Source organism: Periplaneta americana, chromosome 2, assembly GCF_040183065.1.
Source record: "Periplaneta americana isolate PAMFEO1 chromosome 2, P.americana_PAMFEO1_priV1, whole genome shotgun sequence".
Classification (NCBI taxonomy): domain Eukaryota; kingdom Metazoa; phylum Arthropoda; class Insecta; order Blattodea; family Blattidae; genus Periplaneta; species Periplaneta americana.
Genome location: NC_091118.1, coordinates 205365355 through 205385075, shown reverse-complemented (window position 1 = coordinate 205385075; position 19721 = coordinate 205365355). Strand labels below are relative to the sequence as shown.

The 19721-nt window shown below is 34.4% G+C and overlaps 1 protein-coding gene and 1 long non-coding RNA gene across 3 annotated transcripts in view; one reads left to right on the top strand and one right to left on the bottom strand.

The window, feature by feature from the left end:
- Positions 1-19721, bottom strand: part of Rab11 (RAS oncogene family member Rab11) — a 48186-nt gene that overhangs the window by 3640 nt on the left and 24825 nt on the right. Inside the window, exon 5 of one of the 2 annotated variants that reach the window (XM_069819468.1) lies at positions 10669-10820. The exons of the other annotated variant lie outside the window; for it this stretch is intronic. Within the exon in view, the coding sequence (XP_069675569.1) occupies positions 10684-10820 (137 nt within the window). The 3' untranslated portion in view covers positions 10669-10683. The remainder of the gene's footprint in view (positions 1-10668; positions 10821-19721) is intronic. 2 annotated transcript variants of the gene reach the window in all.
- LOC138695084 (uncharacterized) lies at positions 3880-4530 on the top strand. The gene is made up of 3 exons (XR_011331051.1): positions 3880-3997; positions 4040-4185; positions 4469-4530. It is a non-coding gene; the product is annotated as an uncharacterized lncRNA (long non-coding RNA).

The following is a 19721-nucleotide window of genomic DNA, read 5'->3' as shown; positions in this document are numbered from 1 at the left end:
TTAAATAAAAATTTTATACTTTTCAGGAAAGCAGTAGAAAGACTGAAATTGGTGTCAATTATTGTTTTTTTTTTAATTAAGAGGTTTTTCCTGGATATTATTTGTTTGTATTTCTTCTAAAATAGATAATGTTGCTCATTTAACAATTTTCTTGATTATTTCCAAAAATAGCCGCACTTAAGCCCTTTTAAGACTAGAACCCAAACTGAGTAGAAGGGACTATTAAACATAAGACCTTTTTTATGTAAAAATAAATGAGAAATGTAAATTATTAGGAATGTAAAATGGGTCTTAAACAATTATGGGACTGTTTACCCTGGTGCTTAAAGTTTTAAAAGGAAAGGGCATCAATATGTGATAAAATGGCTAAAATACAAGTTAGACCTTTTTAATGGGAAGCGTGGAAAGTAAACATGTGATGTTTGTAAGGAATAAAGTATTAAATATACGTAAGTCCTTTATTCTGTGTGTGCTCGATTCAAAAAGTACTTAGGACATTTGGTAACGCTCTATAAATCCAGTCAGGAGTCTTATTTGACTTTAACAGTTTTACTAGATTGAAGAGAATTGTTTCTGCTTTCAAAATATATAAAAATCTCATTTTCACAAAAAATTGACTTAAGACCTTTTTCCTCCCAGCCACAGAATTATTTTAATGGCAGACTATTTATTCTGTATCTGTGTTTTTATTTTTTCAATTATCAGAGAACACATTCACTTTCCATTTAATAAAAAGTATTAAACCCATTATTAAAGGACTTTGACATAATAGCTTAAGAAATGCTGTAAAATTCAACACCAAACAGTGTATTATAATGCTAAGACTCCCAAGACAAATTCTCCGCTGTATACCACATGGAAGACAATCTTTGGGACGCCCCCTGAAAAGATGGACGGAGACCGTAACAGGCCACTAGGCCTAATACCTGCAAGGACGATGATCATGATAATATATTTTTAATTGCACCAGACACTGCTAATTTGACAAGTTGACATATATATATATATTTTTTTTTTTTTTTTCACTGATTGTTCTAATCACTGTACACGAAATTTGGTACGTACAGGTTATGTCCACATTTCGTTTATTTGCCTCGAAATCATAAATAATATTAAATTTCTAAATCTGTTTAAGGTTTACACACTTGGAGCCATTTCTGTGGAAAATAAAACCAACAATCGACAAACTTCAGTGATATGATACCTGTAGTTTAAATCTTCAATGTTAAAATGTAATATTTAATTATTAATTAGATAGTAAACAGCTTTTCTTACAATTTATCTCATACTCTAGGTTAACTCCTATAAATATTCTGGAAACGGTCATGTATGAATATTGCCTATAGTAAACAGATTTTCAACATGTACATGGAATCCTTATTAAGTGGCTTTAAGAACTGCACGGTTTCATAGTTCTTTTAATGATGCATAAAAGAAAAGAGCACCTACTTACCAAATAATAAGATATTTAAATTGGAAATATAAAGAATTTTGGTGAATTATTACTGGAAAACTGTTACTAGATAATTAATCTATATTAATTAAACAAATAGATTAAAATTATGGTTTACTTAACAATGCTCACAACTGTCGTGGTTATATCAGCATCGCCGGTGTTCAGGAATTTTGTTCTGCAGGAGTATTTTTACATGCCAGTAAATCTACTGATATGAGCACACTTAAATGCCATTGACTGGGCCGGGATCAAATCTGCAACCTCCAGCACAAGAAGGCCAGTGCTATGCAGACTGCGCTACTCAGGCCAACTTTAAAAAAAAATTGTCAACCTAAATATTTCAATAGCAATAGCTCACATTAAATTGTGCGCACACATTTCCACAGCAAACAAGATATAAAAATTCAGCTGATTATACTAAATGTTGTTGTTGTTGTTGGTTTCTAATGCCAGGCGTTTGACAATAAAGTCATTTGACCTCTTGCACTCCAGTATTTTTCAAAGATATTATCATGGCCAGCCACTGAAGCACAGATTTTGAGGTGTTCCGAATCCATTTCTTGGTTTGAGTTGCACAATGGGCAGTTAGGGGACTGATATATTCCAATTCTATGCAGGTGTTTGGCCAAACAATCATGGCCTGTTGCCAATCTAAATGCAGCTACAGACGATTTTCGTGGTAAATCGGGAATTAACTGTGGATTTATTTATTTTATTGGGTTATTTTACGACGCTGTATCAACATCTAGGTTATTTAGCATCTGAATGAAATGAAGGTGTCAATGCCGGGGTCCAGCACAGAAAGTTACCCAGCATTTGCTGATATTGGGTTGAGGGAAAACCCCGGAAAAAACCTCAACCAGGTAACTTGCCCTGACCGGGATTCGAACCCGGGCCACCTGGTTTCGTGGCCAGACGCGCTGACCGTTACTCCACAGGTGTGGACTTAACTGTGGATTTTGATGCAGAGTGTTCCATTTTTTTTTTCCCCTTGAGATTGTGTTATAAAATTTTGTTTGTTGCAGCCTAAGTATGTAGATTTAATAAATCTCTTCACAGAGTAATACGTAGATTTAGTAACAGGTCTGTAAGTAGTAGTGCTGCCCTTCTTTGCTAAAGCATCCGCATTCTCGTTTCCCAGGATTCCACAATGGGATGGTATCCATTGGAATACAATTCTTTTATTGAGTGATATTAATTGAGAGAGCATTTTAGTTATTTCTGCTGTTTGAGATGAAAGTGTGTGTTTAGAGACTATTGATAGAATAGCTGCTTTGGAGTCTGACAATATAACTGCATTCTTAAATTTATTTATGTGGCATAGAAGATTCCTGAGACTTTCACTTATTGCAATGATTTCACCATCAAAACTTGTTGTTCCATATCCAAGAGATCTATAAAGTGAGAAGAGACAGCACGTAACACCTGCACCGGCACCTTGTTCTCTGAAGATCAAGGATCCGTCGGTGTATAAATGAAGCCAGTTTTATGGAGGGTACCTAATATAATACTAATTATACTAAATGTAAGAGTGTAAAACTTACTCAGAATGTTGTATTAAGAAACAACATGTATTCGGAGAAAGTAGATGAGCTGCCAATTTCTGTAAATTTATTTTGTCATGTGACAAAATAGTGCATTGAATACACTGCGTAATGCAATGTTCTGCTGAGAGAACACAAAGTATGATGGATGATCTTTTATTCAAGCTTTACTTTTATCTGCCGAAACTTTATGACGACCAAATAGTTACTACATACATAATTGTCTCTAATGAAATATTTCAGCAAAAAAATGGGCTTAAAATTATATTTACGATTTGTTTTGAAAAATTAATGCCACCCTAGTCCTTCTGGAAATAAAACAAAGATATTTTGTTTTCCTACAACTGAAAACTTCGTTACATAAACAATTTAATACTTAAAAGGTATCCACCTGAATTACTTTGTACAATGAATCTAGCCATTTTGGAAATTAGGCAAAATAGAAAGTATTTCTGTAAAAATTTTATAATAAGATAATGATGACCATCATCATCAGTGTTATTGCCCAGTAGCCTACAAAAGTTGTCTTGCCCTCTAGCTTAGGGCCCTAATGGTCTACAAAACTTTTCTTGCCCTCCAGGTTAGGGCTCTAATGGACAACAAAAGTTATCTTGCAATCTAGGTTAGGGCACTAATAGTCTACAAAAGTTGTCTTGCACTAGGTTAGGGCACTAATAGCCCACAAAAGTTGTCTTGCACTCTAGGTTAGGGCACTAATGGTCTACAAAAGTTGTCTTGCACTCTAGGTTAGGGCTCTAATGATCTACGAAAGTTGTGGTTAGGGCACTAATGATCTACAAAAGTTGTCTTGCACTCTAGGTATGGTCTACAAAAGTTTTCTTGCACTCTAGGTTAGGGATCTAATGATCTACAAAAGTTGTGGTTAGGGCACTAATGATCTACAAAAGTTGTGGTTAGGTCACTAATGGTCTACAAAAGTTGTCTTGCACTCTAGGTTAGGGTACTAATGGTCTACAAAAGTTGTCTTGCACTCTAGGTTAGGGTACTAATGGTCTACAAACGTTGTCTTACACTCTAGGTTAGGGCACTAATGGTCTACAAAAGTTGTCTTGCACTCTAGGTTAGGGCTCTAATAATCTATGAAAGTTATGGTTAGGACACTAATGATGTACAAAAGTTGTGGTTAGGTCACTAATGGTCTACAAAAGTTGTCTTGCACTCTAGGTTAGGGCCCTAATTATCTACAAAAGTTGTGGTTAGGGCACTAATGATCTACAAAAGTTGTGGTTAGGGCACTAATGATCTACAAAAGTTGTGATTAGGTCGTAGAAATAAAGAAAACTTTTATAAATAACACTTAAAGATTCTATAAATCTCATTAACATCTTCAATGTTATGCTACTAATGGTCTACAAAAGTTGTCTTGCACTCTACGCTAGGGCCCTAATGATTTACAAAAGTTGTGGTTAGGGTACTAATGATCTACAAAAGTTGTCTTGCACTCTAGGTATGGTCTACAAAAGTTGTCTTGCACTCTAGGTTAAGGCCCTAATGATCTACAAAAGTTGTGGTTAGGTCACTAATGGTCCACAAAAGTTGTCTTGCACTCTAGGTATGGTCTACAAAAGTTGTCTTGCACTCTAGGTATGGTCTACAAAAATTGTCTTGCACTCTAGGTATGGTCTACAAAAGTTGTCTTGCCCTCTAGGTTAGGGCACTGATCTACAAAAGTTGTCTTGTCCTCTAAGTTAGAGCCCTAATGGTCTACAAAAGTTGTTTTGCTCACTCTTTAGAGGGCATTCAAGTGTTTTTGTCTCTTGGTTTGTAATAATTAAAAGACTCCCAGGAATTCTTGTGTTAGACATTCAATTAGCATGAAGCCAGTTCTTTGATTGATTTTATATGATGCTCTATCAACTGCAATGGTTATCTAGCATGTGAGTGAAATGAAGGTGATAATGCCAGCGACATGATTCCAGGGTCCAGCGCCGAAAGTTACCCAGTATTTGCTATTAATGAGTTGAGGATAAAAAAAAACAGAAAAAACCTCCCACTGCCTCTGTTACATATTCTGTTACACAGTACATGACGATAGGCCACCAAAGGGAGAGTTAGAACTTAAACTGAGGGGATTCCATCTGGCATCAGAACTGGAATCCATTGTGGCTTAGTGGATAAAGCATAAGCATGTAGAGCTGAAAACCCAAGTTCGAGTCCCAGTGCTGGAGAGAATTTTTCTCTGTTCTATCCATCGTTCATCATTTGTATTTTTAGTTTATATTCAAAAGATTAGTATTTCTGGGATGAAAAGAAAGTAATAGCTTTTGTGGGGACAAACCATGTAAAATGTAAATAATGGTTAACAAATTGAAAGAACAGATAAATAACTTCCAATTATTTGGGATTCAATATATCTGACAAAAAAAATTATATAAACAAGCTAAATAGATCTTATGGTGTGTGTGAAACAATGGAAGTCATTATAAAATAAGACTTTTAAAAACGCAGCCAAAATTATATAAAGTGATGGCAGTACTCATGCTAACAAACACATGCGAAAATTGAACTGTTAACAGATCAGATAAAAGGAAAATACAAAGTGGAGCATAAATATCTGACAGTTTAAAAATAATTTTGAAACAATTAAGTTTATTTAAATGTATAGTTTTATTAAAGCCTGTAAATTAAAACACATCATGACGTTATAAATTAATTTAAATTTTTTAATTACTGCTTGAAAATAACTGCCATGAGGGAAAAAAAACCCCTGATTTTGGAAACATAGTTTCTTTCTAGAACGAAAGCATTATCCATTGTAGAATGTCCTATCGGTTGCCACATATGGCCATTTGAGTTCTGGACAAGCTGAATTTTGTAGGAAATCAAAGGAATCCTACAATGTCCAACATATTCCACATCAACACAAGACGACCTGACATATGCATTTTATTATTTTAAGATTTATTTTTATTTTTTTTAACTTCTGTTTTTCCTCAACTCTTCATAGTCTATAATCTTGAGAGTGAAACGAATATTATGGCCCCTCATTTCTTTTTGTGTAATAATTTCAAATATTTTATTTAGGTTACATGTGCCATCTATAGGGTTCCCCATACATCCCATAACATACAGGAACATCCATTTTTTCGCTAATGTATCCCATTGTCCTGAAAGAGATCTTTGAGTGTATTTTTGTCCCGTATTTATTGATATTGATATATATTTGATGTCAACATTTACAACCATGTAATGTGGACCTCACAATTATGTCCCGTATTTAAGAATTAGTGACTGAAAAAAAAAACAGAATATCACACTGCTATTTTATTATAAAACATCAGTCTCCATTATTGTTTATTTCATTTTCTATAACAGTATTTAATTTGGTATAATTGTATGCATTGTTTTAACCTATTCAAAGACAACATGGATAAGTGTATGGGAAATACACCCAAAGCTCAATCTTTAAAATCAATGCTGAGTGTCCCACATTTTTCTCTGTAGTTTCTGGGAACTCTTATCTCTTTACCCTTACTCCATTATTACAACCCTGAAACATTGCACTAAATTAAACAAATTATGTAACATATTGTAAGTAATTGTAATTATTTAATGAGGCCCTGAATTTTGTTTACAAGGTATCAAAAGCAGATACATTCCACTTTTGTAACAATAACTGAAGGGCTCAAAGAGAGACAGGCTAACTCACATGAAAACAAATATTGTGATTTTGATTTTAAGGATTCTAATGATAACATGTAACAAGGTGAAACCTAATAATACAAGTTTTCTAGTTACAGTAGCTTCTGGATCTGAAAATAATGGTCAAGTGTATGAGTAAGCCTTTCTTAAAATTGAATCAACCAACCTCGACACATAAAGAAGATATTTTAGAATCATACAAGGCCAGAATTATATTTGATACCTGTTTCTAGGCAATGACGGAGGACAGCCATTTTTTTTTTTTGTGAAAACCATGTATCGGAAGTGTCTTTTCGGTTACATAAATACAAAACCTTAGAGTATATGCTCCAGATATTTTTTAATTCCAGAAATGATACATTGTTTCTCGTATTATAACAACAATAAATACAAAGGAAAAAATTCTCTGAGTTATTTTTATTAATCGTTTCACTGCAAGTAAAAGTAACATGGAAATGGTCAATTTCATTAAGTAAAAAATATATTTGAAACTTTACTCTTTTCCTATATATTTCAGAAATGTGGCTTGGAACCCATGTAACTCCACTATCCAATTACGAATCTGTTTTCCTCTGCAACACTTTATAAGGTCGCAAACCAATAATAAGCTGGTCTTACTATGATCTCAGATATTTATTCTTACAGAATGAAGCAATTTTACAAAATGAAAGAAGGGTTCATACATAAATTGTTGCAACTAATATTCACATTTCCAATTTATCATTAAACCACAGAATATTTAATAAAAATTGCTTTTATAAAGGTGTGTTGTTTAATATCTATAATATCACAGCATTCCAAGTACCTGTCTGACTGCAGAGTAAACTACCAGTCCTCAAATTCCCTTTGCTATAAAGCTGATAATTAATTTTATTAGATTTTATGGAGGGAGGAGAAAGAAAAAACAGAATTAAAGAAACAAAGTGGTCAATGCAAATTGAGTATTTTTGCAACTACATGATGAACTGTTAGCTACAGAACCAGAAATAAAATTTGGACCACCTGAATTTCCCAAGTTCCAGTGCTTATTAAGCATGTGCAGTATTGTAGTGTAGGCTTTCACGGCCGGAGTCTATAGATCTAGATTCATTTTCCGGGCTGAGAGGCCGTGGTCTGTTGCATGGTTTTCGACCAGACGTTTCGTCTGCAATTGCGGCAGACATCTTCAGTGGAGTGGTATCCGAGGTCGCAAAACTCTTCTCGGCGTACCTGAGGCAACTGATCCTGCTGCTGGTTGTGCGGGCATATTTATAGTGCAACTAGCGGGTCGAGGCCTATTGTTGCTGCGGTCCACACTGCTTTGTTCGCTGCTCCTGTTCTGGGTTCCAAGATCATCCAAGGACAAATGAGATAAGCTGCTGTCCGCCAGAGTTTATAGGATTCCATGTTCGTGTGGGAAGGTCTACATCGGTACTACAAAGCTGAGCGTCATGACGAGGTTAACAGAACACAACAGGAATTGCCGCCTAGGACAGATCGACAAATCGGCAGTGGCAGCACATGCCTCTCAAGAGGGCGATCACAACATACGATTCAAGGACACAGGCATCTTGAGCACGACGACACACTTCTTCCCCCATCTACATAGAAAAGCGATCGAAATCTATAAACATGACAACAACTTTAATCACAAAGAAGAAGGCGTGAAGCTAAACAAATGTTGGTACCCGGTCCTAAATAGAACAGATAAGAAGCCACTACAACAGAAGGACGGAACCCAGAACAGGAGCTGCGAACAAAGCGGCGCGGACCGCAGCGACAACAGGCCTCGGCCTGCTAGTTGCACTATAAATACGCCCGCACAATCAGCCACAGGATCAGTTGCCTCAGGTACGCCAAGAAGAGTTTTGCGACCTCGGATACCACTCCACTGAAGATGTCTGCCGCAGTTGCAGGCGAAACATCTGGTCGAAAACCATCCAACAGATCACGGCCTCTCAGCCCGGAAAATGAATCTAGATCCATGCGCAATATGTTATAACTGGAACTTTGAAAATTCGGGTGGCGCAAATTATGTTTCTGGGTCTGTACAATCAGAGAATTCTAAAAATGTATTGAATTCAAGACTACCATACTAGTCTTCAACTATAACAATTCATATAAAATTTTGTAAGATCTATGTACAATGAGATGAGATAGGCTCATTTCAGTACCGGTATTTCAAATACACCACGCACTTCCACATCAAGTTCCTCTAACTTCAGATGTACCTGTCTCCAGTATTTTGATGTAAGGCTCGTATAGTAATTAAAAAAAAAAGTGATTCAATTTCATACACTGTAATTGCATCGAACATAACCATAAAATTATTAGAAGAATGTAGAAGATAATGTCATAATCAAATTTATTCTTCAAGTAATCAACAATTTGGATCTACAAAGAACTGTCCAACAATAATTCATACAACACTGGACTGTTCAATGTCCTGATATACTTTGACAACTTTAGAAAATATAATTCTTAGCAACAGTATTGAAATGCAAATACCCATGGCACAACGTAACTCCGTAACAAATGCAAGTGGAATATACCACTTTACAAAAATTTCTGGAATGATTACTTTATGGATATATGAAATTCTATATTACACAAGATCCAAAAAATACAATTGATGCAGATATTATGTTCATAAAAATTGATACAGCTGACAACATGGCACTAAATGAATTTCTTTCTCCTTTGGAATAAATGAAAATTACATTTTGCAACGTCTTTCAAGCTCGTAATTCTTCTGAACACACTGATGTATTTGACAAGACATTCCCAACATTTAGCATATCTGACTTACAGCAGGTACCACCTCCTAATAAATATACCTCCAATAATACTGTAAGAGGGAGTTAATTGTTCGTATTTTGGAATGTGTGTAGGAATGCAATATTAGCATATTTGATACAAAATTAAGTAAATACGAAGCATTTGAAATGTACGATCATTAAGGTTCCTCTTTGTTTCAGACAATCATATTTTTCTACTTTTCCAATCTCTCAAATCCTCAGCCCCTACTACTAATCTAAATGGTACAATAATCACCCCATGAATACGAGACAACTGCTATTGATCACCCTATTACACAAACTATCAATTGCCATTCATACTCTCGAAAATTACAAATGACAGTTGTATCAAGAAAGGCACAGTTTTGCCAAAGACTCGCTTTGAAGCATCATGCACCATCTATGTGAAGTGAAGGTGTACAATCACAATTACACTGCTTACAACAATAAATCGAAACTCAATCTCGGACAATTTGATAACAAGCATTAAATTCTATATCAAAAAAATAAATTACGAAGGAAAGAGTAAACATGTCCCTAAAATATTAACCAATACATAGTTATAATAAATTTTCATATTATAGCATTAATAATATAAAGACTTCCAGTCTTTTTATATTCTATTGACACACAATATTTCACATTTCTAGCATTGTACCTGTAACAGGCTCCATTATGGACGCACAACGAACACTTTTCAATTATATAATTTAGCAATACTCCAAGATAACCTTCATACTTCTCAAAACAGTAATACAGTCAGTGTAACTGACTTCAAATGTCTGGCTCTTCCCTTCACCAGGAACTAAAGGGATAAGAAATAAATTAAAACAACCAATTGCTGTATAGCAAGTGAACTGTTATCATGCCACAATAATCACAGTTACATGCCACGCAGGCCTTTATCACAGTGACTTAAGCTAAATACAGGCGGTAATATTTAGTCACACTTAATGGAATTCTTGACATGCAAACAAACTTCAAAGAGAAAAGAAGGAAGGCTGACACCAATTGCAATTGGTCAGAAATAAGGGTAGCATTCTGTTGTAGGATAAAATACAAAGTAACACAATGCTCATGCAAAAAAAAAAAAAAGTATACAACATAAGCCTTCAGAATATGCAACATGTGTATCAACCGGATCATATCTTATCAACACTTGAGAGCTACTTCTTTATATGCATTTGGTATATTTTTTAAATGAAACTAAAATCCATGTGTACAGAACCTGTTGGTTTTCAAATCACTGGCAACACTGTTTGCGAACACTGTCCGCGTTCACCGTCGGCTTCACATCAATCTGCTCCACATTATGTGGTCTGATCAGATCTCCTTCTGGAGGATCACGGATTTGCTTCTGAGATACGATCCGATAGATTTCTGCCACGGGAAAATCAGAAAAAAACAAAACATAAGAATGGCTAATAAAAAATGTGTAACACAAATTACAATGCTAATGCCATAAGATAAGCTTTGCAATACATTATGACAACAACTACTGGACAAAACAAGCTATTATCTCCTCCAGTATGTTCAAGTACTGATAGGGACACCATAACACAGTGAATAAAATACACCAAAATCAGTAAATAAATTCTGTAATTCGTAGAATATGTAATTATTGAAAAAAGTCACTATTTAAATATGTAAATCGTGAAAAAGGTCGTTATTTAAATCTATACTAATAATAAATCTGTAGACGAAATTTTTCTGGTAATTTTCGATTTTCCAAAAATAATTGGTCCTAACATATATAATTAACCACCCTGAAACCGAAAATCGCTTTTTTGAAATTTTTGTTTGTATGTCTGTCTGTATGTATGTTTGTTACCTTTTCACGCGATAATGGCTGAACAGATTTCGATGAAAATTGGAATATAAATTAAGTTCGTTGTAACTTAGATTTTAGGCTATATGGCATTCAAAATACATTATTTAAAAGGGGGGTTATAAGGGGGCCTGAATTAAATAAATCGAAATATCTCGCTTATTATTGATTTTTGTGAAAAATATTACATAACAAAAGTTTCTTTGAAAATAATTTGCGATAAGTTTTATTCCTTGAAAAATTTTGATAGGACTGATATTTAATGAGATAAATGAGTTTTAAAATTAAAATAACTGCCATTTAAGGCCGTGTAATGAATTAAAAAACAAATGACTTCGTCTATAAGGAGCCTTGAACAGCAACAATCGAAAGCTATGAAAGATAGCCTACAGAGACTGTTTCTGTGTTTGAATGAAGTAATATTGGAAGCTAAATTAACCGATTTGTATAATTAATTATTATTTCACGATTGGAAAGTGCAGTTTCTCTAGATGGACATAATGCTATAATGTTATTATAGTAACTTGTGATATAATATAATATAATATAATATAATATAAGTTATTTGAAGGGTTCAGAACTATAGTGGGCCAAGCGCCATTTACTGACTACGTAGAAAACAAGGGTTAAAATTAAGTTATTACCATAATTCAATGGAAACCTATAACAAGTAAAATAAAGTATACACATTAAATCAAAATGATGTCAATGTTCATTAAACTATGGTTGCATGTAATAAAAATAAGAAACATGTTAAAGGAATTGTCATTGCACCAAATGAGTGTCTCTGGACCAAAATGATCGCATTTTAATTATTTGGATGCAATTTAAATTAAGTAACATATTAAACGATTTATCCTTCTATCAAACACGAATGTTCCCTGGATGAAATGTCCTATTTTAATTATGTAATTACTTTATATTTATTTCTAACGGGTGCAGCAGAGTGCACGGGTATGGCTAGTATGTAAATAATAAAGAAAATCAAATATTCATTACATGAGGTCTCACCATCCTCACTGAATATTAACACGACTACTATGAAGTAGTCAATGTGTATTATCACCATTAAATCGAGAAAAATTCGTTCAGTTGGAAAGAGCCCTCAGCGCGCAAAGAGCTGAGAGGTCCCGGGTTCGATTCCCAGTGCCGGAACGAATTTTTCTCGATTTAATGGTGATAATACACATTGATTGACTACTTCATAGTAGTCGTGTTAATATTCAACGAGGATGGCAAGACTTCATATAATAAAACATTTGATGTGTTAAATGTTTACAGTTATCACAAACTGTTGTTGAATATGGCCATAAATATGCGCTCCTGCATATTGACTTATATATAGGTTTAAATGCAGGTAGTAGGCCGTAAAACAGTACAATGAGGGGAGTTCGACCGGCACCGTGGATCGTGTCCCAGCATAGCTCAGTTGGAAAGAGCCCTCAGTGCGCAGAGCTGAGAGGTCCCGGGTTCGATTCCCGGTGCCAGAACGAATTTTTTTCGATTTAATGGTGATAATAAAGAAAATGTTTGAATTTAAACATCGAAATCACGTTTAAAACAATTGGTAATAAAACACTCATTCCCCTACCATCTTCCCCAATATTAATAAAGCCGATTACACTACTAGATGGAGAAAAGTGTCACGTGAATAAACAAAAGTATTAGGCCTATACAAATCTAGCTTTCAGGTAAAGCTCCCTGTGAAGTCGACTTGAATAAATTCTAGGGAAAAATTGTTCTGGAGCCAGATATCGATCCCGGGACCTTTGGCTTAGCGCACCAATGCTCTACTGACTGAGATACCCAGGTGTCTTGTCAGCCCACTCGAGTTATGTGGACATAAAGGAAAAAGGTGAGACGGTCTCAGTTGAAGTTCCTAGGTAGCTCAGATGGTAGTGTTGGTGCGCTAAGCCAAAGGTCCTGGGATCGATACCCGGCCCCAGAACAATTTTTCCCTTGAATTTATTCAAGCCTGCTTCACAGGCAGCTTTACCTGAAAGCTAGATTTCCATAATATATGTTATTTTAGGTACATTAACAGAAAACCATAATTTCCAGTCATACAGAGTTCGTGTGCACTCGATGTGGGTTTCTGGTGTCCTGTCAGCCCACCCAAGTTATGTGGATAAAAAGGGAAAAGTTGAGACAGTGTCAGATGAAGTTCCTGGGTAGCTCAGTCGGTAGAGTGTTGGTGCACTAAGCCAAAGATCCCAGGATCGATACCCGGTCCCGGAACAATTTTTCCCTTGAATTTATTCATATTAGGGCTATGTTCATATGTAGACTACGACAGGCTGCTTGGCTGCCAAATTATCTTTCTTTATTATTATTATTTAACGACGCTGTATCAAGTACTGGGTTATTTAGAGTCGCTGGAATTGGTGACAGGGAGATGGTATTTCACAAGATGAGGCCGATTTGCCATAGATTACCGACATCTGCCTTATGGTTTGGAAAAACCTCGGAAAAAACCCATCCAGGTAATCAGACCAAGCGGGAATTGAACCCACATCCAAGCGCAACTCCACATCGGCAGGCAAGTGCCTCAGCTGGTGATTTGCCAAATTAAAAAAAAATTCTTTAGTCTTCATTGCTTACTCTTGCTGAAAATGTGGTAAATATCGTGTACACTTATTTATAATATTATTGTGTTACTGTGCTAAGCACTGTGCACCTGCAACACATAGATTTTCATTTTTCACAGATGAGCAGCCATGCTTTCCACACGACAAAATATAAAAGGCAATACATTTTCTTACTTATTTTGAATGTTTCATTGTCAAAAATAAAACAATGGAATTTCGTAACAGATGAATGTACAATTCAGAGATATTAGTACAAAAAAATCGCATTTAATGCAAAAAAAAAAGGCCAAATTCGCAAAAAAAAAAAAAATGAAAAAAGAAACCGAACAAAATTCGCAACAAATCATGATCATAAAACGTGTCTACAGAATGAAAGGCTCATTCTTACAAAAATTTAAGTTCACTCAATTACCAGAAGTTCGTGAAAAAATCATTCGCGAAAATCAGGTATCTGTAGCCATAAGATAAGCTTTGCAATACATTATCACAACTATTGGACAAAAAAATCTATTATCACCCCAATTATGTTCATGTTTTGACATTACAGAATCACTGAAAGATTTTCCCCCCCTATCTCAAATATTAAAATATTTATAGCAGTGTAATGTTTGAACTGACTTTTGAAATACGCTATATGTATATATATATTTTACACATTAAGCACGAAACCTCAACATCAAAACTACCTTTAAATTTACTAAATTTATTTACAGAATTTATATAAGTCAGAAAAACGCGTTAACTTCCACATTCATAAACTTGGCTTCATTATGGTTGGTAAACTACCAAAAATGTTAGAAAATAATGGCATTAGAAAATATGGTAGTAGGTTTTAGAAATATAATTAAACACGTTCTTAGAATGTGACTTCGAAACTACAAATAATACATCATTACAATTACTCCAACATACCTGTAAATAAACGTATATATTATCTGCCACATAAAAAGCAAAGAAATGGTTTCTAAAGCGAGCAATGGAAATGGATTTCACACAAAAACATTAGACAGATATAAAAAATTATTTAGACTGGACAAAATAATTAAAATCAAGGTAAAAACTTGATATTAAAGCTAGACATGCAAATAAAATAACATCACTATGCTATCCAGTCAGTTTCTGACAGATGCAAGAAAACAGATTGAACCGAAAATTTGCCAGAAACGCTCAGACTGGAAAGAATTGATGATGAATATTACGTGTTTCTGGGTGATTTAGTTTAAATTGCCGTCAGAATCAAACTTTTAAATATAGTGTAATATTGTGACTGTGTAAAAGCAACAGACACAAGCATAACACAGTTTACTACAAAGACTCATAAAACTATACAACCATAATAAAACATTACCACAACTGCATTAAAACTAATGTGATGGATGATACTAAACCGGGGTCAGTCACAGTTAATATCAGACAAACAGCAGATCTTAGGCAATTTTAACTGAACACTATGAACAAACTACCATATACTCTAAATGCAAAATTTGATGATGTTGCTTGACTGCACCGTCTGGCTGACACCACTCAAAATACACAATGAAAAATACCATTCCCTGCAATCATGGTAACTGATAATATATACGGGCTATTCCATATGAAATCGATCAGTAAAAAACCTCGCATTTTTTTGTACTCTAATTTTTTCCCTATTTATACAAGGTGCTGAGGAGAGTGCATTTTCAAAAATTTACTATCCAAAGTCAAACAGTTTTCGTACTATTGAGCGACAAATTTAGCATATTTTATAAAAACAAGCCTCTTTCAGCGCTCAGAACTCTGGAACCATTTAGTGTAGAACATTGAACGGGAGCTCATTTTTAAGCTGACATTTGGTAGGTTAAGTAATTCTTATTTTTATTGTATACAGAGAGACAGATGATCTGATTTTACTTACTTTTAGGCTTTTTGCCCATTTGTAAAAATGTAAAAAAATATTGAGAAAAAACCTTGCATTATTAAGAGGGATTCTGCATTGTTTGCTTATTGGTATGGCAATAAGTTTCGAGGGTATTAAATAGATTATTTTCACACGCCTGGACTTGAACGGCACAGTACCACACGCACTGGCAGAGAGCTGAAGATAAGCGAGTGTTGGGCGTCATTTTACTCCTGTGTTTATGAAAACCAGTGATAAAGCTAGCCCAGCTATGCGCTACTAGACGAAACATCACGTGTTTGTCTCCTGGCCTTGCTTGTCTCGGCTAGCTTCCGTCTCACAGTCAGCTGGTTACTTCACGCGCGTACTATTTATTTTCTTTATTTGATATTTTCAATACTTTCTTATCAACGGTGCACCAGTAAAAAATATGTGTTTATTTGTACTTTCAATGCGGAATCTAACTATATATTTTTAAAATATTTTTTTTTTTCGGTGGCAAAGCCGTCTTAATGAGGAAAAGTCTAAATTTCTCCATTTCCATAAAAAGTAAGAAAATCTGTTTATATGTCAATATAAACTTTAATTTCTCAGCATCAAAATAAACCATGATTTTGATCATTGGGTGAAAGGGTTTCGGAGCTACAACAGTTTAAAGTTGCTAATTTTATCAAAATACGATAAATTTAAATATTTTTAATTTAAACACTATGAAGTTCTGATGCCTCAAACTTTGCACAAAGCACTGTATCACAGTTCTCTATGTACAAAAAAAGTTTCATTGTATTTAGAAATTGTAAGGTCAATTTTCTCTATATTTCGGTCAATTTGAGATGGAATAGCTCATATGAAATGAACGATAAGTAATGTCATTAATTTCAGAGGGTTATTGTTTGAGATATTTCAAATAAAAACGTTCAGTACAATTTTGCTCGTTTTTGCTTTCTTTTCCAGATAAAAATTATTTTATATGAAACATTTTATGGCGTGTTTTCGAAAAGCCATTCACTGAATTTCCAATATGTTCAGTCAATTTAAGAGAACATTGTATTATAATTAATGACTGAAAGCTCTCTTAAATAATAATTGACAGAGCATATTGGGAATTAAATCAATGGCTTTCCCAAACATGCTGTGAAATATATATTATTTTATTTTAATGCACATATGTTTCCATGCAGATATACTGTGTCATCATACGATGAAAGAGTAGTGGAACGGAGAAAAATTCTCTCCGGCATCGGGATTTGAACCTGGGCTTTCAGCTCTACATGCTGATGCTTTATCCTCTAAGCCACACCGGATTCCCAGAGGGAACCCAAGAGGTGGAACTTAAACTGAGAGGATTCGATCCGACACCGGGCTGGGAATCCGATGTGGCTTAGTGGATAAAGCATCAGCACGTAGAGCTGAAAACCTGGGTTCAAATCCCGGTACCGGAGAGAATTTTTCTCCATTCCACTACTCTTTCGTTTGCTGTAAAAAAAAAAAATATTTCGAAAAAGAAGCAAAAACGAGCAAAATTGTATTAAGCTTTTTTTGTTTGAAATACTTCAAAGAATAACCCTCTGAAATTTATGACATTACTTACAGTTCACCCTGTATATATAAAGGACGAGTCACTGTCCTTAACTTCTATAACATCATAAATTGCATTCCCTCACACTCACATTAATCTCTGTCATTAGCAGACCTAAGCGATTCATTCAATTTCTCAAGGGCATTTGTTAGCATATAAATAAGACCCTTCTCTTGGGAAGTATAATGACTAAATCATGACAGTTGAGATATTTATCACTGTTTACATTCATAAAGACTGAATCACCTAGAGATAATGAACTATTAAGGCCACACACATTCCATTCCTACACAATTCTCGTTCTCACTGTTATTGTCAAGTAAAGTTCCTTATATTCGCATCTTTCTTGAAAGCTAATTATGAGAACTGCCGAATATGTGATTAAATAGTGAACATATAAGCTATTAGAAGTGGATTACATGATTCGTGACAAAGCAGCATTCAATGGACTGAATACTGAAATTGACAAAAAATAAAGAACAAATAAATATACCGGTAGTACAACAGTACATTATGCAACGAGCCTATAATGGTAGTAATTAAGACGCAAGTATGTTTGTTTATGAAACGAGCGCAAGCGAGTTTCATAATTTTCATACTAGCGTCTAAATTACCATTATAGGCAAGTTTCATACGACTTTTTATGCTCGACCATATTTATAACTTGAAATTATTCAACATTGGGTCATGTTATGGTTATGTGCGAACTGACCTGAATTGTGAGATGTGCACAGACGCGAAAGTATTGATTTTTTCCGAGGCCGAATGTCATTGACCTTGATAGAGAATAAGATGAACATTAGTCTGATATAACCTGGAAATTGACTTAGAATTGAAAAACGAGATGACAAATTGAATTTATTTGAATATTATTTACAATTAACGCTAATTATTATAGTAACAGATCATAACCTTCTGCGACAGTATTGAATTTCCAGCCTCCGTGACTTTTCGCTAATTGTCTTTCGATTGCATATCCGAGAATAATTGATACTTGCAGTTTTATAACGGTACAAAGGTGTCTTGTCATTGGCTGAACACCTGAACTTTAATGAGGTGCATTAAAGGGCTACTACCAGGTGTATAATTACTACATTTCAGCATGGTCGAGCATAAAATATCTTAAGAATGACCGAAAACAGACACCCATCCTTAACTCTCCAATATCAACAAAGGAAAAATAAGAAGACTTGGCAGACTCCTGAAACGACTAACAGACGAAGTTCACTTGCAGATTGAGACAGACCACTAGGTTTATACTCGTGAAAGATGAAGATATTTTTACAGAGAAATAAAAATAAGAGAATTGTAAATCAGGAAATATATTAAATTTCCATAAGACGAACTATAAGCCAAAAATGGTTATTCCAAATCCAGAGAGAGGGTTATGACACAACTAACAATGCGCCTTACCATTCTCTCCTCCTGCATTTAAGATCAGTGAATGCCTACATATCATGCAAATTGATTAACTGCTGTGATCGAATGGTAACTTTTCCTGGAATACAAATAACTAAATTTTTTCTTTGCTTTCATTCTGCTAGATTTCCTACAATTTATTATTGATTTAGTACATTTCTGTTTTTTTTTTTTTTTTGCCAATACTGATTCATTGAAAGTCATCTATTTTAAGTTTTCATTTTCTTTTATTTCTATTGCTAATGAGTTGTATATTCTTAAATTATAACTACCACTCATGTAAATCATTATCAATAATAGTAGTTGTTTTCTAATGCCAGACATTTGACTAAGTCATTTGACCTCTTGCACTCCAATATTTTTCAAAGATATTGTCATGGTCAATAATAGTAATATAGATCTCTCTCTCCCCCTCCTCCCCCCCTCTCTCTCGTCAAAGTCTGCTAATTTCTAAACTTGGCCCACTGCTTAAGTTACTTCTTCTTTATTTTTATACATACATTAGGTTTATTATAGCTATGTTACATCCTTATATCCAATACTCAGAAAAAACACGATATAGTCATTGCTATTCTTCAGTGACTCATCACCATTGAAAACCTGTGAGTCACAGTTTAGAGATCATTAGCTAATAATGAGAAAAATGTCTCTCTTCATAATATCTGGAAGACGTTGAAAATCTCTCAACAGGTTGCTTATTGTTGAAAGTGTGTATGTACTATACCACTGCACTAAAGATAAATCCCAACCCCAACTGAATCAATTAACAATGATTCATATCCTGAATACAGCCCTTTGATTATTATTATTATTATTATTATTATTATTATTATTATTATTATTAATCTATCAGATACTAAAAAAATCTGCTGGGCATTGTTATGGATTGTAGCATTGCAACTAACTTAAAAGAATCAACTTTAAAAGTTACTCGTATGTACAATTAGTTTCAAATTACTGTGTAAGTAACCACAAATATAGTGGCTCCCAT